The sequence below is a fragment of the Vitis riparia genome, unplaced genomic scaffold (assembly GCF_004353265.1).
Source record: "Vitis riparia cultivar Riparia Gloire de Montpellier isolate 1030 unplaced genomic scaffold, EGFV_Vit.rip_1.0 scaffold460_pilon_pilon, whole genome shotgun sequence".
NCBI lineage: Eukaryota > Viridiplantae > Streptophyta > Magnoliopsida > Vitales > Vitaceae > Vitis > Vitis riparia.
Genome location: NW_023269682.1, coordinates 59,764 through 85,059, shown reverse-complemented (window position 1 = coordinate 85,059; position 25,296 = coordinate 59,764). Strand labels below are relative to the sequence as shown.

Genomic DNA, 25,296 nt, shown 5'->3' with positions numbered 1-25,296 from the left:
TTAATCCAATGTTGAAAATATATATCAATAAAAATAATGGTGCTTGGATTTTATGAAAATATCAATTAAAGTCTTAATATTGGTATAATTTTTATAACAATTGGAAAAAGAAAAAAAAAGAAGGAAAATGATAAAAAAAAAATCCCTTGAAAATTTTATATGAAACGTTTATTAAAAAAAAGTATATATACGGTAAAATTGTTTGCGATTATTGACAATCTAACGAATCAATAATCTAATGTGCAATGTACTATTAATGTTCTCTCTCTCTATATATATAAAACATATGGCCATTATGCACAAGGGATGAAAATCTAGCCGTTGGATTAAAAAGGGTTGATTTCAATGTCACATGGAAAGTAAAAGCAAGGCAACTGTGTGGAGGCAAAAGTTTTATTTTGATTTTTGACCTTCAACGTGCTTGCGTCCTCTTAACCGCATGTTGATGGGAGCATTTTCTTTACTTGTTGTAGAAGCAATTTATTTCCTTTGCATGCTGCAAGTTTTGTAGTCATCATGACCAAACACTAGTCACTGTTTTTATTATTACTATTTGTCATTGTCGTGTGTTCAGATTTCTCACAGTCGTACTCTTCAATCACAACTATTTTTCCATTTCTGTTTTGCAGTTAAGAACATTGAGCTTTATTATTCACTTATTGTTAGCTGTACAAAGCTACAACTATCATTTTGCTTCAGAATTTCTTTTGTTTTGTTCAAGGAGTTTTTGGAATTAATTAAATCAATTATGAGCGTAAATATTAACATTAATGGTATATGTGTGCTATCTGTTATTAGCATATTAAAAATGATCAATTAAATTAATTAATTTATTAGACTTATAAGGCATTTCAATTTAAACGGAATGGAATTTTATTCTACTCACATCCCATCCTCGTGTGAAATTGAAGTCATTTGTAATATATTGTTTCGAATGTGAAAGACTGAAAACCTCATTGTGGGATTCCAATGATATGTCTTCCTTTTAATTTTTTATTTTTATTTTTATTTTTTATTTTTTATTTTTTTTTATGAATTAGCACATGCTAGCATGTGAATAAAAGTTTTATCATTTATCAATTTTCTAATAATTAGTGTGGGATAAAGTGTTATCACCCCACGTCTAGCTCTCCATGTTCACCACCATGAAGGGGTGATCCTGAAGTAGTCCAACAACCCACGTCCTCCACCATGATCGCACTTTTTCCGCTGCGTTTAAAGAGGGTGTGGCAAATCTGCAGAAACGTGGTATGATGGGAGGCCACGGTTATATATTTCTCATGGTCCCGAACTCGATATCTGCGTCTTCATTATTCAGTAATACACCATCCATAGGAGATCATCAGAGTTTGGAAACCAAAGGTTGAACCGATTCCAGCAACTTGATCCGATGGCTGGAGGTAAGTCCAAGTCTTTTACAGATTGAATTCATGTTGTAAGTGTTCATTGAATTGAATATATCATGTATGAATTCTTACATTTGGTATCAGAGCCTTGTAATCTTGCCTCTGCCTTGGTGTTAGTAGCTTAGATAATGGTTTCCTTTCTGGAAATAAATTCAAATAGAACCAGAAATTAGGTGAAATGATTCAGCTTTTGTGGTTTACTTCCACCTACAGCCATGCAACCCATTCAACTACAACGTCTTTTGATCTAGATTTTTTTTTTCTTCACCATAAAAACCCATATCTTTCTCTATCTACATACATATATATATATATTCACTGCATGCGCAATTTCGAGCCCCATTTAGAGCGCCATTTCGAGCCCCATTTAGAGCGCCATTAAGCACCACTGCAGGTGCTATTCAAAGCGTCGCTGCAGGCACCATTTAAGGTGTTCCAAAAGAGCCATTTCCGGTGTTTTTTGAGGCTGCAATTTCAGCAGCTGTAGGAGCCATATTCAGGGGCTGTTCATAGCGGTTGCTGGTGCTGGTTTCAAGCACTGCAAGTGCCCATTCCAAGCACCATTCAGCCCCGTTACGAGCGCCATTCAGGCGCTTTCCAAGCGCCGCTGCAAGTGTAATATCCATACACTGTTGATGCGTTTTTCACCTGCGAATGAGGGAGTCGGGCTGCACTCCGGTGGATGCAGCCCGTCCCAATTGTGGCGGTGGATTTTGGTGCCGGAAAAACCGACAGTAGTGGTGTTCATCCGTTGGTGATGCAGGCTGCTTGAAAGGCATTGCGTGGGGCTGTTCTTGCATGTGTTGCAGGCAGCTCCATAGCAAGCTGATAATGATGCAATCCATGTGAGTGGCGGCGAGTACGTGGCTACCGGTGATGAAGTAGTCCACGGGGTGGCGGAAAATGAGGATGGTGGGTTTTCGTTGCAGTTGATAATAATAACAATTAAAAAAAAAAAGGAAAGAGATTGGGTTCTACTAAGTTTTTGGGCCTTGGAATAAGTGACTTTTGGGCCTATGAAGCTTATTGCATGGCAGTGGCCCATTTTACTGAATTAAGGGGCTTTAAGTGTTGGGCTTTAAAAATTGGGTCAATTTAGGTTCTTATGGCCCGGTTTAAATTATTTATGATTGGGCTTGTAAACTTATTGTGAAATTTGGGCCAATTTAGGCAATTATGACCTGTTTGAATTATTTTATTGGATTTGAATTAATTGTTTTATATATGGACTTAGGCACCCTTTCATAATATGAATTCCTTTTAAATTATTCTAAATTATGTGTGATTTTATACATGCAAATTAAATTATTTATTTTATATGCTTGTATGTGTAAAAATGTAGCCTAAATTTGAGTTAGATAAATTAAAAGTTGTAGCTTTTAATGCATGCAATTGTTGCCTAAAATTTAGTTAGATATATTAAAATATATATATCATATAATCTTAATGTCTAGTGAACCATATAATTTTTTTTATAATTAAGGAATAGCCACAGCGGCCTTAATTATATAAAAATTATATATTAAGTAAATCTGGATCACATTATGGACATTAATTGTAATTAACTATATAAATATGATGATTTTACCCCACAGGGTTTTCATTATGTTTATATAATTAATTAGGATAAAATATTAAAATTAATTTTTCCTAATTTACCCACAGGAGTTAAGAATAATTAATTTAATAGGTTTATCATAAAGATTATAGACAGAAAATATCAAACTATATTTCATAATTCAATAAAATAGTTTGATAAAGTTTATCATAAAGATAATTAATCTGATTGAATTAAAGATTTAGCCCACAAGCAATTTTTAATAAAATTAGATTCAATTTTAAGCATGTTCTACATTGGTAAAGCATGAATTTATATTAAAGTCTCAAATTTTTTAATAAGCTTGTAATCCTTTTGTGCAGTTTTACCTAGCATATCTGATATTCGTTGTGAGGTTCCCGAACTTAGAGGAGATAACTTTAAGATATGGAAGGAGAGAATTCTTCTTCAATTAGGGTGCATGGACATAGACTATGCCATAAGGAAAGATGAACCACATAAGATCACTGATACCAGCACACCTGAACAAATTTTGTTGTACGAACGCTGGGAGAAATCTAATCGCCTTAGCGTGATGTACATTAAGACAAAAATCAGTGCTGGTATACGTGGTTCAATCGAGCAACATGAAAATGTTCGTGAATTGCTAAAGGCTATTGACGAGCAATTCGTCACTTCAGATAAAGCCTTGGCAAGCACCCTAATTATGAAGTTCACATCCTTGAAGCTCACCGCTATAAGAGGTGTGCGTGAACATATCATGGAGATGAGGGACATTGTGGCTCAATTGAAGAAACTCGAGGTAGAAATGTCTGAATCTTTCCTGGTGCACTTTATCCTTAACACTCTTCCACCTCAGTATGGACCTTTCAAAATCTCTTACAACACACATAAGGATAAGTGGTCTATCAATGAATTGATGACCATGTGTGTTCAAGAGGAAGGAAGGTTAATGATGGAACAGGGAGAAAGTGCCATGCTGGTGACGCAAAGGAAAGGAAAGAAAGGAAAATCTCAAGCTAGTCAGAAAGGGAAGCAACAAATTCCTCCTAAATCTGACATTAAGAAAGACGAAAAGTGTTTTTTTCTGTAAAAAGAAAGGACACGTGAAGAAGAAATGTCTGAAATTTCAAAATTGGCTTGAGAAGAAAGGTAACCCTACCTCATTTGTTTGTTATGAATCTAATATGGTTAATGTAAACACTAACACATGGTGGATTGATTCTGGATCTACAATCCACATTTCAAATTCCTTGCAGGGTATGCAAAACCTAAGGAAGCCAGTGACAAGTGAGCAATTCATCTTATCCGGAAACAAGATGGGCTCGCATGTGGAAGCAATAGGGACATGTTATTTAACTTTATATGGTGGTTTTATTTTGGAATTGCAAAGGACCTTTTATGTACCAAGTTTCTCACGAAACTTGATTTCAGTTTCTAGACTTGTACCGTTTGGATATTCCTTTCATTTTTCAGAAACATCTTTCAGTTTGATTTATAAATCTGAATGTGTTGGGAATGGTATCTTGTCTGATGGTCTTTATTGTATATTCTTACAAAATGATACCGCTCATAATTCATTACATGTCCAAACTGGCATTAAGAGATGTGTTGTAAAAGATGATTCCTCTACATTGTGGCACCGGAGATTAGGTCATATCTCCATAGATAGAATCAAAAGATTGGTGAATGATGGGGTACTTAGTACTCTAGATTTTACTGACTTTGAGACTTGTGTGGACTGCATTAAGGGTAAGATACAAGGCTAGACTTGTTGCAAAGGGGTTCACTCAGAAAGAAGGAATCGATTACACGGAAACCTTTTCTCCTGTATCTAAGAAAGATTCCTTACGCATTATATTGGCATTAGTAGCCCACTTTGATTTGGAATTGCAACAAATGGATGTGAAAACAGCATTTCTTAATGGAGAGCTAGAGGAGGAGGTTTACATGAAACAACCTGAAGGATTCCCCTCTAGTGATGGTGAGCAATTGGTTTGTAAGCTTAAGAAATCCATATACGGTTTGAAACAAGCATCCCGCCAATGGTATTTAAAATTCCATAACATAATTTCTTCATTTGGTTTTGTTGAAAATGTTATGGATCAATGCATATACCTTAAGGTCAGTGGGAGTAAAGTTTGTTTTCTTGTTTTATACGTGGATGACATCTTACTTGCAACCAATGATAAGGGTTTACTTCATGAGGTGAAACAATTCCTCTCTAAAAATTTTGACATGAAGGATATGGGTGAGGCATCTTATGTCATTGGCATTAAGATCCATAGAGACAGATTTAAAGGTATCTTAGGTTTGTCTCAAGAAACCTATATCAATAAAGTTTTAGAGAGATTTCGGATGAAGAATTGTTCACCTAGTGTTTCTCCTATAGTGAAGGGTGATAGGTTCAATCTGGACCAATGTCCGAAAAACGATCTTGAAAGGGAACAAATGAAGAACATTCCATACGCTTCTGCAGTTGGAAGTTTGATGTATGCTCAGGTCTGCACAAGGCCTGACATTGCATTTGCTGTTGGAATGTTAGGACGATATCAGAGTAACCCAGGTATAGACCACTGGAAAGCTGCAAAGAAAGTGATGAGATATCTTCAAGGAACCAAAGATTACAAGCTTATGTATAGACGAACAAGCAATTTAGAGGTAGTTGGCTACTCAGATTCAGACTTTGCTGGTTGTGTTGATTCACGTAAATCAACATCTGGATACATTTTTATATTGGCCGGTGGAGCTATATCTTGGAGGAGCGTTAAGCAGTCCATGACTGCTACTTCTACTATGGAAGCTGAGTTCATATCTTGTTTTGAGGCTACTTCACATGGTGTATGGCTTAAGAGTTTCATTTCGGGGCTTAGAGTTATGGATTCAATATCTAGGCCATTGAGCATATATTGCGACAATTCAGCTGCAGTCTTTATGGCAAAGAACAATAAAAGTGGAAGTCGAAGCAAGCACATCGACATTAAGTATCTAGCCATAAGAGAACGTGTTAAAGAAAAGAAAGTGGTCATTGAGCACATTAGCACTGAATTGATGATTGCTGATCCTTTGACTAAGGGCATGCCACCGTTGAAATTCAAGGATCATGTAATGAACATGGGACTTAGTTCCCTTATGTAGTTTTTATTGTACAAACTCTTATTATGATGTTTTCTCATATTGATGTGCACCTTTATTTAATTTTGAGAAAATTCAACTTCATTGGACCAAGAATGAACATAGGGTTTATTCATTAAGTAATATTGCCACATAAAGTAAAATGTTAAGAAATGAATGCACTGTAATACATGGAAGATAACACTCGTTATATAGAGGACTTATCGCCATGATTCAAGTATTTGTTACTTAATACGAATAATTGATGGATTAAGTTAGGACATTAAGTTAAAGGTGTGGACCAAGTGGGAGAATGTTATCACCCCACGTCTAGCTCTCCACGTTCACCACCATGAAGGGGTGATCCTGAAGTGGTCCAACAACCCATGTCCTCCACCATGATCGCACTTTTTCCACTGCGTTTAAAGAGGGTGTGGCAAATCTGCAGAAATGTGGTATGATGGGAGGCCACGGTTATATATTTCTCATGGTCCCGAACTCAATATCTGCGTCTTCATTATTCAGTAATACACCATCCATAGGAGATCATCAGAGTTTGGAAACCAAAGGTTGAACCGATTCCAGCAACTTGATCCGATGGCTGGAGGTAAGTCCAAGTCTTTTACAGATTGAATTCATGTTGTAAGTGTTCATTGAATTGAATATATCATGTATGAATTCTTACATAAAGTTCTTGCACGCGTCTTCTCTAAAGCTGAGCAAGACATCATACTTGCATTGAGAAGAAGAAAAAGCTGCAGCATCCATTACGGAGAAGCAGAGAGATGAAGAGGTTTGAGTTACCACTCCAAATTACCTGTAGAGAAAAGTGCTTCTATTGATTAATATAATTCTAAAAAGGAGAAGAGAAGCAAGGATGCATTTAACTAAAGCGGATAGCAGAAATCCTCCACAGCAAATGCTTAAGGATAATAAGAAGCAAAATACTGAACCTGCGGAATTACAGACGTTGGTGAGAAATCCAAGCCATGCCTCACTTCCACTAGATGACAGATTGGAGTGGACTTGCTGAAGACTTGTACTTCTACAGAAAGTAAATAAAGGGGTCCACTTCTTGTGCAAATTGGTCCTAGAAGCGTGTTAATGAATAAATGAAAGAATGGGTGGTAATGTTTTTGCGCGTGTCTTCTCCTCCAAATCTGAGGAAGACATCATGCTTGCTTGCATTGAGAAGAAGAAAAAGCTGCAACATCCATTATGGAAGATTAGAGAGATGAAGAGATTTGAGTTACCACTCCAAATTACCTGTAGCGAAAAGTGCTTTAATTGATTAATATAATTTTGAAAAAGAGAATAAGAAGCAAAAGATTTAACCAGCAGATCTAAGAATTACTGATGTTGGTGAGAAATCCAAGCCATGCCTCACTTCCACTAAATGAGAGATTGGAGTGGACTTGCTGAAGACTTGTACTTCTGCATAAAGTAAATAAAGTGGTCCACTTCTTGTGCAAATTGGTCCTAGAAGTGTGTTAATGAATAAATGAAAGAATGGGTGGTAATGTTTTTGCGCGTGTCTTCTCCTCCAAATCTGAGGAAGACATCATGCTTGCTTGTATTGAGAAGAAGAAAAAGCTGCAACATCCATTATGGAAGATTAGAGAGATGAAGAGATTTGAGTTACCACTCCAAATTACCTGTAGCGAAAAGTGCTTCAATTGATTAATATAATTCTGAAAAAGAGAATAAGAAGCAAAAGATTGAACCAGCAGATCTAAGAATTACTGATGTTGGTGAGAAATCCAAGCCATGCTTCACTTCCACTAAATGAGAAATTGGAGTGGACTTGCTGAAGACTTGTACTTCTGCATAAAGTAAATAAAGTGGTCCACTTCTTGTGCAAATTGGTTCTGGAAGCGTGTTAAAGGATAAATGAAAGAAAATGCAACTATGTGAATGATAGAAGCCACAAGACAAGACCCCGTAAAGATAGTCATGTGATGTGTGAAAAGGAGAAAACAACGGTGAGAGATGCCCCTGAGTGAATTCCATCCCTTTCCTTGCTCCTTTTTCTTATGTGCTGTCTAGGCTCATGGATTTCCATTCAAATAGGTTTTGTTAATTTGTTGTCATATTTCCATAATTTCCTTTATTTTTTAATATTGGTTCTCCTCGATATAGTCAACAAACGCGACGTGTTTAATAAGCAAATTCTTATTAATCAAAATCTCTTATAAATTCATTAGAATTAATTATATATGGTTTATATCATGTATTCTTAATTAAATTGAAAGAAAAAAAAAATTGTTTGGATTACCATATTTCTACATCTTTTATGGGCTATATTTTAGGTGAGGGACATATAATTCATGATGTACTTGTTTAAGTGTAACTTCCTCAATTAATTAACAATAATCATGGATTATTTATTTTTCTATTAACTTATCATTTATTATTATTGTTATACAAATTTCAAGTTAACTAGTACTTAATTTCAGTGTCTCCTAATACCAAGTATTGATCATACGAAACCTAACATTTGTTATCTAAGCGTGTTAAGTAGCATAACATGTGCTCATATGCCTAATTCTTTGTGAAAAACTTGACAATAAAGGTCAAAAATGTATTTTTAGTAGTTAAAATTAAGTGACAAAAGGCTATATAAGTTATGCAATCCACAAACCAAGTAGAAGGTTATTCTTAATTGTGATATGATTTTTAATGAACAAGCAGTATAAAACTAGTCCTATAATCATAAAAAAGGATAATCAAATATTCACATTATTCTTAAAGAGGAAGTCGAAGACCAAAGTATGCAGCCTACTAGTGCACTTATTATGACTTTGTGTCCTACAAAGTCATCAAGACATCTATAGTCTTAACTACATGTTTGCAAGATTAGGTAGTTGGTGATGAAAGTGGCTGAATATGTGAACAATTAATGAATTTTAAATTGTGATCCATTAAATTATGAGGAAGCTGCCTAAAATGATTGATGGCTTAAGGTCACAGATGAAGAAATTTATGTAATTGAAAAACATAGAGTTTACAAATCTCTCTTAATTCCAAGAAGCCAATTGATGTTAAGTGAGTGTAGAAAACCAAGTACAAGCAAATGGAGAAGTTGCTCACTTCATGACAAGATTGGTTGTAAAAGGGTTACAAGCAAAAACAAGGTATTGATTATCTTTTAAATATTTATACCTATTCTTAGAATTGACATTGTTTGCATGATTTTTTTCTCTTCCTACACAAAACAATTGGAAAATTTTTAAATGGATGTAAAATTAACTTTCTTCAATGGCAAAATTAGAAGAAGAGGTTTATGTTGAGCAACCTCAAAGATATGTGGTGAAAGGGAAAAAGGAACTGGTTTATAAGCTAAAAAACCTTATATTAATTGAAATAGACAATAAAAGCATGATTCGTTCCCAATTGGTGTCTCAACTGATTCGTGTCCAGCTGGTATCCCTTGATTGTGGTTCTCAGAAGGGAGTAATCAACAAAATTTATAACCTATTACACCATGTACTAGGATAGCCTTAACTAGCATAGCATAGTGGCTCTAGGGTCGTTCACTGGGATGGGTTTTCACTTCACAATTGATATTAATTAAAGCCGAATTGATGTCTTTTCATTTCAAGGTTAGCTTTAAAAGAAAACATAAAGATGTTTGAATGAAAAAGGTTTGGTTTAAAACTAACCAAAAATAGTAACTGATTTTACTTATAAAGAAAAGTGTTTCTTGAAGTTTAGATCACTAGGCTCAGGTTCTTTATACAAAAAGGGAGTTCCGGTCACTTGTTTCTTTTCCTCGAATTAGAGAATTAACATATAGTTAATTCTCTAATCGGTATGGTACAAATGCTTCCCTTTAATGGGTTCAAATAATAAATCCCTCTCACTGATGCAACTTGTAATGGCTCGTGCCTCTCACCTAGCATTTTCCATTCAAGGTGATCCTTAACCTTGGATTTCCCTTCTCAAGCTTGCAAGAGATAACTGATGGATGTCTCCTTAGAGTCCAAAAGCTTATCAAGTGTTGGCAATTCTAGAAAATCCTACCTTCAAGTCACTTCCCAAAAGCTCGCAAGAGATAAACAAGTGCATCTCAATGGATGGAGATCACTTGCCTTACCTAGTGTTGGCCCAGGTGATTTAAAGGCGTTTTAAGTTAACTAAAAAGATAAAAACCATTCACGGGTCACACTTTCTCTTCATTAAAAACTAAAACAACAAAACTTCCAATTTATGCATGTGGAAACTTACCCGGCTTTCTTCACTCCAAGAGATAAAGAGCCTAGCCTCTCATCCTTTGAGGAAAAATCCTCAGAGTTTGATTGGCTAGAAATAAAAAGAACGAGAAGACAAAAATATATATGAAAAACAGAGCAAGTGCTCTGCTCGTCGATTACATATATGATATATCCGATTACATGATCTATATGATGGATCTCTCCCCTTTACATTGGTTCAAAGATATATATAGAGAAGATATTTTCTAAGAAAATATCCCAATAATATCTTTGATTGATTACAAGGAGAAAATAGAAATTTACACAAAATATCTTGAGAGAAAAAATCTAACTTAGTCGGTGGCGAATATCTGGAAGCTTCAGGAGAACACCACGACACTGTGCAAAATCCGGGTAATTTGAAATGTCGGCCCCGGATGCTCTTCGGGTAGGTGTTATCAGAGGATCCGGACATGTCTGACCGGAGAAGTTGAAATGCCTCCTCTCCCATCTGGCTGTGAGATATTCGGATGTGAAATATCCCGCGCTGCCAAGCTATCCTGATCAACTCCATCCGGATTCCCCCGGAGGTCATGTGGTGCACTCCCTTATCTAGACTCCCTCAGGGAGAAACACACGGCACTCGTGAATATCATACCCGAACGATAGCATATCCTATCCGGATATGTTGTCCGGATCATTGACTACATAGCCCACGTTCCGCCGCCCTCCGATGGTGTGTCCGGACGCCCTGTCTGAACATCTTTTGCCATGGATTCCAAAGAACTCTCCTCAATATCGGATTGCTTTGGTGATCAAAAAGCTATCAAAACACTAAAACTTAATACAATTTGATTAGAATTGATTGCAAGGGTCCTTAATATGCTAATTGGGTTAAAAGGTGATAACTATTACTCAAAAGTGTTTAAAAGAGTTAATCACAAGCTATGAAATAGCACTTTTTGAGTAGTAATCAAAACATGATGCACATGTATTGATATCTATTTTATAATAAACATATTTCAAAGATGTCCTTATCAACACACACTTTATATGTCAAATCTAATTTTATGAGTAATATTATCATTGTGTGTTTATACATGAATGATTTAATTATCATTGATGATACTTTAAAGATGATAATAGAATTCAAAAAAGTGATGATAAGTCGGTTTGATAAGATAGATTGATATTCTATTTTATTGGGATTGAAGTAATTTAAGTAGATAATGGTATCTTTATTTTTCAAAAGAAGTATGCAAGTGATATTCTTAAAAAATTCAAGATAGAATCATATAGTCCTATTCTAGTTCCAATTGAAAAAAGATTAAAATTAGGTAATGATAGCTTGAGTGAGTTTGTTAATCCTACAAATTTTAAAAGAATGTTGAAGAGTTTGCAATATTCGACTTTTACAATACCAAATACTATATTTGAAGGTGGATTCATGAAGTCTCCACATCAATCTCATTGGCAAGCAATAAAGCATGTTTAACTATATATCAAAGATACATAATGTGGTATCTCATTTGCAAGCAATAAAGCATATCTAACTATATATATCCAAGATACATAACATGGTAGTATTTATTCTACATACACTAACAAGATCTTGGAAGCAAAGATAGCGATTTAGGAATTAATGAAGAGAAATAAAAAAACTATTTTAAACAATGCATTTAATTTTAGTTCAAAGGTTTTTTTCTTGGTCATTCAACATATGATTGCTTTGCCAACCATACAAGTTGAGTATATTGTAGTATGGTTGCATCAAATAATGTCTAATTCGAAGAATACTTAAAAAATTCTCACAAAGATTTTTTTCTATAATAAATCAACAATAACATTAACCAATAATCTAGTATTTTATGGAAGAAGCAAACACACTAAGATCAAGTTTCACTATGCTCGGGAGTTGGTATAAAAAATTATGCTTTAAATATTTTCTTTTGAAAATCAAATTGTGAACATTTTTCTAAGAGCGCATCAAGGTAGAAACATAGCTCAAATTGAAAAAAAAAAAATTGATGGATATGATGAAATTTAAAGAGCTTGCTTTAAGGGAGGCAATGTACAAGTCCTAATTAATCAAAGACTATATTTCCTTAATATATTAAATTTATTTCATATTTGAGTGTTATTTTTCTTAGATGGAGTCGATTTTTCATTAGAATTGGATTTTTATATCTATTCCAATGTATATTTAAAAATAGGACAAAAGTGTATGGTACATTTTTTTTTTTATTATTTTCTTTCTTGTTCATAGTTTTAGGTCATTTTGTGCAGAAAAATTATTTTTATGTTGTAAATTTTTTTCTTTTTATTTCTCACAAAAAGAAAAACAAGGATGCACTTAAATTAAGCTGATAACAAAAATCCTCCACACACAATATATATATATATATATATATATATATATATATATATATATATATATATATATATATATATATATATATATATATATATATATATAAACTCAAGGATAATAAGAGTGTGTTTAGCAGTGATTCTAGAAAACATTTATAGTCTTTTTAATACTTAAATGATAAAATTTTTCAAGTGTTAAAAAGATTAGAAGTGCTTCCTAAAATCACTACTAAATAAGGTCTAAGAGTGCATTGGATGGTATTTTATGAAGTGTTTTTAATATTTCTAACACTTAAAACTTTTTATTTTTCAAATGTTAGAATGACTAAATTTTTTTTTGAGAATCATTGTTAAACGCACTATAAAACTCTAGCATGAATGTTATTGATGAATTTTTTTTAATATAGTTGGTATCTCTTTTATTGATTAAGGGTATATTCCATACTGATTTTATTTGAAGTGTTTTTAATAGAAACGTTTTTTTTAGAAAACAACACAGGTGATTTTTTAATACTATAAATGATTTTTGAGATTTTTAATAATGTTTCTTAAAATTTGTCAAATACCTAATTTAAAAAAAAAACATTTTTTTAGGCTAAAATATTTTCTAGAGTCATTGTCTAGACAAAAAAAAAAAAACACTTTTTAGATAATACTAATTTTTCTTATCTCTTTCATTTCTTTTTGTTTTTCTTTTTCCTTCTCACTTTTGCTTTCTCACATCTATCCCTTTGAAGGGTACTGCTTTTTCTTTTTGTTTTTTGGTTTTGATTTGGACATCAACCCCACCTTTGAAAACGTGTATATACAGAAACACATTCTTTGCCACAGGATATATGTAGTGGCATGTCTTTATAACATTTAACTAATTTGTAGCATTAATTAAATGTAATCTAGTGCTGCAAGTTGAATGTCATCTAGCTTGAGTTGAATAGCAAACACCCTTTTTTATTTCCTCTTTTATTTTCCTTTTAATTTTTAATATACGTGCTTACATTATTATTATTATTACTGAAATTTGCTCAAGGAAATATTGTGATTGTTGATATTCTCAGCTTAAATTAGATTCTCATAACTAATTTATTAAATAAGACCTTTTGTGTTTTCTCTTGCCTTCATTGTAAAATTGAAAATAAAGTTTTAAGATTTAGATAACTGTTTTTAAAATAAAAAAATAGTTTTTAAAATTATTATGTTTTGTAAAATAAAAGTTCGAAAACTTAAAATATTTTAACATATTTTTAATATTTTAAATATATTTTAAAAATATTTTTTATGTCAACAACTTTATTTTTAATTATTATATATGTTTGTATAAATATTTTTTAAAATAATTCTAAAAATAAGTGAAAACAACTAAAAGATATTTTCTAAAAACAATTTTTTTTTTTCAAGAACAAAAAACAATTCTGATCATCATAAAACGTGTTTTCCAATTTTTTATTTTAAAAAACAGAAAACTGTTCTTGAAAATAACCTTTAGAGCTTAGCTCAATTTTTAAATGTTTCATGTTTTTATGTCAAATTATTCAAAATAATCATGATGAGATAATCATGAAAGTATTAATTAGGACACCAAATATTTAAGGAATCACCCTGCTTTTTACATATAATTTTGTTTTTTATACAATATGAGATATCATTCATTCAATAGTTAGAAGGTTAAGGTAATGGGTTAATAGTAATTAGTAAATCAAATACCTAGAATAATGGACCGTCATTACTAAATTTCAAATATTCTCTCCTCTCCTTCCCCATGTTTCACAATTGACGACTGTCATTGTAATTGACTGATTTTGATCGTCAAATTGTCATGGTCACCAGTCACCATTAAAACTGACTGATCTTAAGGCCTAGTGAAGCCTTCTCAAAGTGTAAATATGTAATATTTGTTTGCCTACGAAGTAGACTGATCACGCGCCTGCATTGTCAACCTTACTACTTATTCTTCCATCATGGCAGGAATGAAGCAACGTTTGTTGAGGAAATTGCCTCATTTATTTTCCATGAGAAAATTAATATGGCACAAAGTGATATAGCTGAGGACCTAGTGGGGATAGATTCTCGTTTATGTGAAATCGAACCATTATTATGTCTTAAGGCGGCTGATGTTCGCATCATAGGAATCTGGGGCATGAGCGGCATAGGGAAGACAACTCTTGCAGGTGCTATTTTTGAACGATTTCGTAATCAATTTGAGGGTTGCGTCTTTTTTGAAAATGTTGGAACACAATTGGAAAGAGAAGGTATTGAAGGTTTACAAGAGAAATTGCTTCCAAAAATATTAGGGCTTAAAAATCTTAGTTTAACAGGACGCCCTTCAATAAAGGCTGCATTAGGCTCTAAAAAAGTCCTTATTGTCCTTGATAATGTGAAAGATCCAATGATCATAGAAAAGATAGCCAAAAAACGTGATTGGTTTGGTGTTGGAAGTAGAATCATCATAACTACTACAAATAAAAATGTGCTGAGGACTCATGAAGTGAAGGAAATATATGAGGTGAAGAAATTTGACGGGGATGAAGCCATGAAGATTTTCAGTCGTTATGCATTTAAACAAGACCATCCTAGAAAGGATTTTGTGGAGCTCTCCAAAAGCATAATAGCTTGTACTCACGGTCTTCCATTAGCTATTAAACTTTTAGGTGACCTTTTATTTGAAAAGAGCAAACATGAGTGGGAAACCAAATTGGATAAACTGAACAAAGATCTTAAGTTGGGCATCAATTGTCTTCAAATGAGTTACAATGAGCTCAATGATGATGAACAATGTTTATTTCTAGACATTGCGTGTTTTTTTAAGGGTGAGAACATAGATTATGTTGCAAAAATACTTGACAATCACAATTGTTGCCCAATTGATGGAATACATGCTCTTGTTGATAAGTCTCTAATAACTATTTCTGGGAACAAGCTTCAGATGCATGATTTACTACAAGAAATGGGAAGAGAAGTTGTTTGTCAAAAGTCCCAAGAGCCAGGCAAGCGGACCAGGTTGTGGAAGCATGAGGACATTTCCCTTGTGTTGAAAAATAATAAGGTAACAATGAAATCCAAATATTTCTCTTTTAATACATGAATTTAAGTTTGAAAACTATCACTTTTGTTTAAGTAATTATAGATCATATAAATTTTTTATGCATTTTGCATGGTTTATCATTAATCTTTTTAATTGGTTGTTAGGGAACCGAGGAAGTTGAAGGAATATCTCTCGATTTGTCTCATGTAAAAGAGAAACTACACTTCAAAACTCCGGCCTTTGCAAGGATGAATAAACTTAAATTGCTTAAAGTGTACAATTCTGGAGGTGCCTCCAAAAAGGGGAACTGTAATGTGCACTTTTCCCAAGGTTTTAAATTTCATTATGATGAATTGAGGTACTTATATTTACATGGATATAATTTGAAATCATTGCCCAATGATTTCAATGCAGAGAATCTTGTACATTTAAGTATGCCTCATAGCTATGTACAACAACTTTGGAAAGGAAGCAAGGTATGATTATGATTTATTCATTTTTTTTTTTCCTTTTTCAGATGGTTTACGATGTTCATGAAAGCCAATTTTTTAAATCATTTAGGAACTTGAAGAAAAAGTGATATTCTTTCGCACATGTTCTATTTCATACTTAAATCATTTAATTTGCATATGTAATTAGATAACAAATACATTAATTCCATTAATTTACATCAAACAGGTTCATGAAAAAAACAAATCAGCAGAATAGTTCAATTTCTAAACTTTTTGGAACTCTATTTTATTTCCTATTTTGCACTGAGTTATTAGGAGCGTTTGGGATGTGTGTTAGTGGTGTTATTGACCAGTCTTGGAGGTTTGAAGATGTTGGGTGGTATGCGGCCAACAGAGTTCAATCTCTTTCTGGTTAGTACCTTTCATTTGATTTGAATAGTTTAGGCTTGATAATAGAGAGTGACTGGTTAATTATTAATTAGCAGCCACTTCAAATTGGCAGAGAAGTGATGTAGTTTTTTAGATTGTTTAGACCTCCCTTTTGGTCTAATTTTAAGGACAGAACCATTGGATATTATACATTAATTGCTAGAATACAAGATTGATCACAGATTCCATCAACTGTGATTGTAACTTGTTGGGATTTTCTGTATGTATGTGTTGTTTTGCTGTGAAGGATGTGATCCATGGGAGCCCTCGTGATATATTTTGTGAGTTGAACGATCTCCATTCCTTAGAGGTTGGTTTCTTCTGCAATGCTTTCAATTGGGATGGAGTGATGAGGGGGATTGTTCTAGTGGAAGTGGGTGGTCTAGTCAAGGAGCAGGGAGAGAAAAGCTCTTGTAAGGGAACCCGATCTTCTAGTATTTAACTGTTGGGCTATTGCCATTGTTTTTGGATTGTTTTTCCTCATTCTAGAAATTGGATGTCAAGGAGATTAAAGAATTCACTTTAAGGTGGTGTTTGTTTTTTTTTTTTTTACTTAATTCTAAATAGAACCTTAATGCTTAATAGTGTTAAATATTAGGTTGTTTGTTTTTATAGTATTTTATTTCTATTAAGTATTAAAAAGTAAAAAAATCAATATATTATTTTTTCTATTTAGAAAAAGCTACATATTTTGGCTTTTTCTATTTAGTAAAAAGTTTATAATAAGTCATGAAAAAAGTAGAAAAACAAACAACCTAAATTCTGAAAACAAATTGTTCAAAGCAAAAAACCAAAAAAACAAATACCACCTAAGTGTCCGTTTAGATATATATTCTTTTTAAAATAAAAAATAATAGTAACTTTTATATAAGATACAAGAACTCTTTGGAGCTTGCATTTGAACATTAATGATTGTGGACCTGGATTTTTCATGTGTCCCCATTAGTCGGCAAGACTTGCTTTTATTTGTGAAAAATCGTATTTTTATTAAAGACTTGGAGTCGCCACTTATTTTATTTTATTTTATTTGAAAAATGGAAAATAAAATAAGAAAGAAAACCCTAAAAAAAATGTGACTTCATAGTTTTGGAAAAGCATATATTTGAAAAACTCGAGCCTAAGTCCAAGGATCAAGTTACCTATTGGGAAGATACTTCAAAGAGGCAACACCTCTCTAAGCACTAAAGAGGTCTCTCTACTTGTTAGATTGAGGGAAATATGACAATTAGTTGATTAACCTAGGGTACCAAGAAGGGCTTAGGTGATTTTAAAATTCTACTAACACTAGCATGCCAAATAAGAATTCAAATCGCAACCATAAAAAAATAGTTAGAGTGTGTACCTAGATTGCAATTTAATGCGCTATGAGTAAAACAACAATGGTTAGTTCAGAAAATAAAACACACGTGTGTTTTATCAGAGAGAATCAAACAAGCATTTAGGCAAATAAGCATAATATCAAACATGGATATAATTCACAATAAGATACATATTCATAGAATTTTGAAATTGAAGGATAGAGAATGTACTTGAGTAGCAAGCTTAGCGCTTCAATGGGAAACAAGATTAGCTCAACAACAAGTACAAAACAATCTCATATACATTACAGAACGGATCAAAGTCAATCAAATATCAAACAATCATCTCACTTGAATCATTATCAAAGTGATATCATGGATGTTGGGCCTCCACCAAGGCCCAATTTATTTTTTCATGAATTAATTTTATGAATTCCATTATTTTTTAAATCATAAAACTTTTTTCATGCTTGTTAAAAATCGAGAAAATTGTGAAAATTTTTAAATGAGACAAAGAAAATGCATGCCAGAAGGAAATTTGACAGCAAAAAGTTCATTAAAATCGAGTTTTTAATTTTTCAAAGGATGAAATTTAAAGAAAACTGGAGTTGATTTAATGGAAAAGATATTGAAAACCTGATTCGAAACGTGTAAATTCACACAAAAAATGAAAAACATCAGGAAAAGGATAGTGCATCAAGCCGGCCAGGCTGGAGATGGGCCTGTGAGTGTCACTGAGACTGCATTACTGATGGTGTTGGTGCTGCTGTTATTCTCTCTGAATTTCTCTTCCCACTCTCCTTGTGTTTTCTTTCTCTGCCCCATATTGGTCTATGAGCTGTGCTTGATATTATAGTGCCCTTCCCATACCTCGGGCTCTTCCATACGGTGAGTCAGAATCATCTTCAGCTTAGATAACCACGATCTTCATCATATATCCTAAGCCCATTGGTTTGCTGGCTGGCTGGCTGAGTTTCCTTGAATCCCAAATGCTTCAATATTCCTCCCTGAAGCATCATGTAAGAGCATCAATAACCCTCAACGCACATCAATATGATTGCAATGACCTAGTAGAGCTCTTCTTTTCTGTAAGGTTCTAATACCTGAGTGCGGTTTCTTGCCTGTTCCCCTGATTAGTACTGATTTCCGGACTGATCTGACCAGGGATCCTTGGAGAATTCATAGATTAAAGGAGCAGAAAAAAAAGAAAAATCCATCATGAAGACCTTGTCGTTTGCAACTGCACCAGCATTATCTAAAGCAAAGCCCACAGGCTGCTGATCTTTTCCCAGAACGGTAAGCATTATCCCATGGCTAGACTGAACTAGTTCCTTTCATTGTTTTGGAGTAGCCAAGTCCATTGAGAACAATCAAGTCCCCACCCTGAAATGATGGTCAGCACCCAGCAGCATATGAACAAACGTTGAGAGGTTTTTCAGTATTCCACAAAATTCTCTTCCTGCATTTTATTAGTTTCCTGTGATTCAAGCTGGACATTGACAACCTGCTCAAGGTGGGGATATCAGGATTGTCTGGGTATGACAGTCCCTGCTCTTCTATTTGGATCTGGGCAAGGCAAACAGAATCAGAATCTTCAGATGGATGACAAAAGAAAACCTCTCTGATATACGAATGGGATATTTATAATCCAATTGGGTGAGCCCCCTGGAAATACTTCGATATTTAAAGTCAGAGTGTCCTGCTTTCTTCCAATTGTGATGATTTCATCTAGCATTCCACTAGGGGAGAAAGGTTGAGAACACTAAGCTTGAAGTGCTTGATTTAAGGACATTTCAGCACCTGGAACCATGGTAAGTGGCTGCATTAGTGGTGAATTTACCAGAGACAGCTCTTGTGAAAGTGAGTCCCCATTGGTGGATATACATAACTCATTATGGAAGTCACCTCCAACAAAGTTTGTTCTTATTTTGAGGCAACAGTATCAGCAGCTTCATCATTCTCTCTATCAGACTCACCAAACTGTTTGATATCAGACACATTATACCCTTTCCAGGCTGCCTGTTTCCATAATGGATTTATGGGCCTTTGCCCTCTCCAAGTTATTGGCCTCAATTGTCTTTCCATTTAAAGTTATGACAGCGTTTCCAGGCCTTAAGCCTGTTCTGCTTATCATTTTCTCATAAGCTGCGATAATGAAATGAACTTCCATTCCAGAAAGTTTAATTTGAACAATGGCTTTTGCTGCACCTAGAACTGTAGCTGAACCCCCATATCAAACTTCATTTGTTCAATATGATAGCGAGTCCAATCTATTCAGTCTAACTTCCCAATAAATTCCTGAATTGTCATCTTCATCCTTGTAAAGATTGCTTCCAGCATCTGAATATCTGTGTTGTCACCTTCATACTCAGAACCATCATCATCACCTTCTGGACTGTCGTGATCGTCATCTCTCTCTGTCGGATCCCCACCTCTTCTACATGGATGAAATGTAGAAGTGCCAAAGGTGGGAATGAAAGTGTCACATTCAAAACTTGTCTCAATTCTTGTGATGCGGATGGCATCATATCCACTAGCATTCAATTTCACCAGAATTAGCAGAGTTTTCCTGAAAACAAAAATAGAGTTCTGTTGTGTCTGATTTCAGTAACCAGTTTACCCATTGTATCCCAGCTTTCCCAAGTGTCCTTATTATCACCCGCCCTTGCCTGAAGTATATAGTGACTGATCCTTGTTCAAATCAACACTATTTTTGACAAGGCCTTCCACAGATAGTTCTGGCGAAACTTGATCAAATTGAAGTGCAGCTTGTGACGTTGATGCATCAGCTATTTTGTCATTGAAGCCACCAGAAAGAAGCTGGAATCCTACCTCCCTTGCAGGCATTGGTTTTCCAGGTTATAAGACTGTAATAGACAACTCAAGGCATCAACTAAACGTATCCATATGATAGCATCTCCTTCCAGAGTTACTCATTCGCCATCCCTGGCCTCACTGCTGAATATCGCACCCATTTTCTCCTAACAGCCACACTTCATTCCTGCAGTTAAGAAGCATGTCAAGACTCAAGCCAGGATTCTCCCTCAATTGATGATTCCATACTAGACTCCTCTGCTGCTTTATCATCATAAAAATCAGCTTCTCTCATTTTCTGGAGGTTGCGGAATTTCCCTCCCTGCAGAGCTGTTGCCCCCATCAGCATCTCTTCTTGGATGAAGGCCTGCAATGATCTCAAGCATACTGCCATGCATGCATCGGTCGTAGAATAGGGTGAAAATTCTGATGCTTTTCATCAGATGCTAGCTTAAAGTCCAAGATAGATGAGAATTTCTGTCAAAAAGATTTAAGCCCACTGGACTCTCCATGTTGTAATATCCTTGCTTTGTGATCACATACTGCCGATTGCCGCAAGTCAACTAGCTGAATAGAACCTCTTGAGCTGCTATATGCCAGCAGATTACAGTGAATTGGATGGAACTCAGCTGCTGTTATCACCTCAATAAAATCATCCCTGTTTGACGGTTTCATGATATTAAAACATTGATCACTGTGTGGACCCGCATTTTTCACGTGCGCCCCCACTCGATCGGCGAGACTCACTTTTTTTTATTTGTGAAAAATAGTTTTTGGAAAAGTTGGAGTCGCCACTTATTTTATTTTTATTTTAAAGGGAAAATAAAACAAGAAAGAAAAACCCTAAAATGTGACTCCATAATTTTTGAAAAAAGGCATGTCTTTGAAAAACCTGAGTCTAGGTCTGGGGATCAGGTTACTTATTGGGAAGGTACCTCTAGGAGGTAGCACCCCTCTAAGCCTTAAAGAGGTCTCTACTGACTGAATTGAGGGAAATATAGCAATTAACCGATTAATCATGGATACCTAAATAGGCTAGGTGATTTCGAAAAATAGCATGCTTAGCAGGAAAACCAATCACAATCATGAAGAAGATTTAGGGTACATACCTGGACTGCTTCTTAAGCGCTATCACAAGACATCAAAGGTTAGTTTGAAAATACGACGCATAATATGTATTTTATCAAAACAAATCAAGTATACACCTAAACACTCAAGGATTATATCAAACATGGAGATGATCTTCAATAGCATGTATGTTCATAGAATTTGAGAAAATGAGTGTGAGAGAGAGGGAGAGCATACATAGGTAGCAAGCGAAATGCGTCTGTAGAAAACAAGGTTAGCTTAATAACAAGTATAAACAATTCTCATATATATCATAGGGAACAATTGAAATCAGCCAAGTATCGAACAATCCCCTCATTTGAATCGATATCAAAGAAGATATCAAGAATGTCGGACCCCCCCTACCAAGGTCCTAATTGCTTTTGCACGAATTGATTTCAATTAGTCCCATTACTTGGAACTATGAAGTTTATTTGTGCTTGTTGAAAATCGAGAAAATCATGAAAATAGTTGAAAATAAAATAAAATAGTAAAAACGCATGCCTGGAGGAAAGTGGCAACATATTTATTAAAATCTGGATTTTTAGTGGCTAGAAAGGCTCTAAAGATGGATTTAAAAATTCAATTTAAAACAATAAATTCCCAATCAAAGAAGCAAAAGGAGGAAGAGGTATGTGTGGCAAGGTAGATATGATGGAGTGGAGCCCGGGAGGTTTAGCTGTAGCTGGATTGCTGATGGTTGTGTGAAGAGACCTTTGTACATTGTTAGCATGTTTGGAGAAGAACTGGCCATATTCTTTTCGAAGCACATGCCCACTTGCTGCCACTCATTCTCAAGTTTCAAATCTTCATTCAGAAGTTCATCTGATTTATCAATCTTCTTATAGTGCACTTCTGGATTTTTCTGTAGTTCAGAATCTAAATTTTCCAGCTCATCACGAACTTCATCTTTTGCCTTTTCAGTAGTACTAACTGATCTTCTTTAACTCGCATAGGGAAATTCACTGATGTAGCTTTTCAAATAAATATACGAACTGTTGCAACATCTCCAAGCTGTATGTGTGTGGTGCCCCTTCTGAATTTTGGCAAGTGCTTTAAAGCTCATTTTCTTCTAGAGCGAGTTCCAATGCTAAGTTGTCCAGAGGTTGAATCAATTCTCTCTGTAAGGATGCAAGAGCGTGTCTTGAAGTCATATCTTCAACAGTTTGTACAAGTGAAAACAGATTCAAACCATCTCTTCCTCTGAAGTCGGTAAGCCAGGATCAGGCCTCTCTAAACTGAACTTGGTTCTGATGGATCTACTGCTGGTTTAGGACTCTCTAATTTCTTTTTTAGCTGACTGCAATGGGAACTCTGAGACCAAAGGTTCGCTTGAAGATTCTTTTAGACAAGATTTTGAAGGAGCATCAAAGCAACTTTCTTATGCTATACGATTCGAAGTATGGATTTGCAGAATCCATTGAGAAATCAGCGGTGTAGAGCACGGGATTCTGGTTAGTATGCAATATAATCATGGATCTTCCACTTGAGCGGTTTATCTCTGAGGAATGAGCAACAAGTTTGCTGCCTGGATTCAGCATCTGGGAGGGTAGTATTGTATCTGTTGAATGATTGAAACTCTACCATGGATAGGTGGAATTGTGACCTGCAAGTTCAAAGTTTCCAGTGTCCAGCATGGTTGCATAGGCGACTCCAGTACTGTTCAGATAAGCTTTTGATCAAATGTAAACCGGTCATGTAAACTTTCATATATCTCGGGGAATGAACAAAGAAAACTGATCCTAGATATGGATCTTAAGATTCACATTGAAGGCATTTCCAGCAGTTGGTGGAGTTTGAGGATGTCTTAAATCCACATCATATGGAATTGGTGCAAGGGGTGGTCTATAAGTGTTAGGAGGTGATGTTCCCAGATTTGTATCAACCAACAGCCCTGTAGAAAGCGTAGAGGTTGCTCGATGAGTAGATGATAAGAATTCATGTTCTTCTGATGCTCATGGGCCGTAACAGCATGCTGGTATGCTACTCAGTTCAATTCTCTTAGAAGAACAGCAGCAGCAACTATTACTTTTTTAGAACCACTTTTAGTGAAAACCAACATTGCCTCGTCAATGGATGTTGGTGTTTCCATCATCTCATCATTATCAGCAGCTCTAAAAGTTGTGAAGATAGGCTTCTGTGCTTTGAAATCTGAATTTCTAAAGTCCCAATCCTATGTGCAGCAGAAACTGTGAAACTAGAAGTACCATGATCACCAGCATCAAAATCATGCGGGATGAACTGTTGCAACAAAGCAATCTGGCTGACCTGCTTCCCATTCTGACTCATATTACCATTTCCTTTAAATTTCAGCCATCAAGAGTATCCGTTAACACCATTGAATCTCACCTACATATGCAACCACTTGAATTCCTTCCAATTCTCTACCGAATTCATCCATAAAAGCCATCTTAAATAGCCACTGAATTCCTTTAGATTTTCCATTGAAAATTTGACTACCCAGATTTTCATCCAAGCCATGAAGGTAGGAAACATTTATAAAGTGACCTACATAAAGGAGAGTATACCAAGAAGAGAAAATAAATCCAGCCATGAGTTGGATTTCAGGTTTGGGCATTTCTTTAATGAAGTCAAGTATCTTTTTGGTTTACTTCTTCATTTACTAGAGGTCACTAAATTGTCACTTGTATCTTTCATCATGATCTGCCTCCTCAAATTCTAAGATTAAAGCACCTGTAGAAACATTCTGAGCTGTGTATATGCTGGAAGATGGACAGAACTGCATCAACATCATCATCAAATGAAATTGTTTTCTCTCGCTTCTTTAACTCCTTCCCCGATTTCAGAATTTCATTTAACCTTTTCTTGGGTCCTGCCTCCTCAACTAAATTTGGTATCACATTGTCATGCTCAACAATTTTGGAAGGCTTCTCCTTTTGCAAATTTGAAAGCTCTATTTCAAGTTAAGCTTTTGTTTTCTTGAGGCTTCTTACACGATCAGTAGCTAGGGCATGCTAAAGGGTTAAATTATTGAGAGAAGTCTGAATAACAAGTTAATCATCCTCTGCATCTTCTTGTGCCCTGTTATCGTTACCATCCGAGACATGATTTTCATTTCTTTCGGTATTCCTTGCCTGTTAAATAGTATTTGCCACAGCATCTATTTCAACTTCTAATGCCTTCACTTCACTATAGAGCTTTGCTTGGTATCACCCAGCCGCTGAAGTTGCTGCTGCCTCTGAAGTTCTTACAGCTGCTTGAACATGATGTGCTGCTGTATCGACTGAATATCATTAAACCCAGATGGCTATCTGAGACGAGGTTGTGGCATAACTGGCTGTTGGGTCTTGATGAAATGTTCTGGAAGCTTCAGCACCATTTCTCTTAGTAAATCGACCCATTCATTTCGAACAAAATTTTCCTTGCCCATTGCATCTGCCATATGCTTCAAAAGGAATTTATTAATCACGCGCTGAATGCATGCTTCAGTCCAACAACCATCAGCTATGAATGTTACCATTATTTCTGGCGCTTCATGGTCACTCTTCACTTCAAGTTTAGGAATTTGGACAAAG

General features: G+C 34.9%; 1 protein-coding gene across 1 annotated transcript; it reads left to right on the top strand.

Annotated features, from left to right (window-relative positions):
- Window positions 1-1,208: 1,208 nt before the first annotated feature.
- On the top strand, window positions 1,209-16,983 carry LOC117909900 (disease resistance protein RUN1-like). The gene is made up of 6 exons (XM_034823951.1): window positions 1,209-1,400; window positions 3,327-3,822; window positions 14,604-15,681; window positions 15,825-15,969; window positions 16,450-16,523; window positions 16,789-16,983. Exons 1-6 carry the CDS (start codon window positions 1,391-1,393, stop codon window positions 16,981-16,983), a joined length of 1,998 nt encoding a protein of 665 aa, XP_034679842.1. The 5' UTR covers window positions 1,209-1,390.
- The last annotated feature ends 8,313 nt before the right edge of the window (window positions 16,984-25,296 follow it).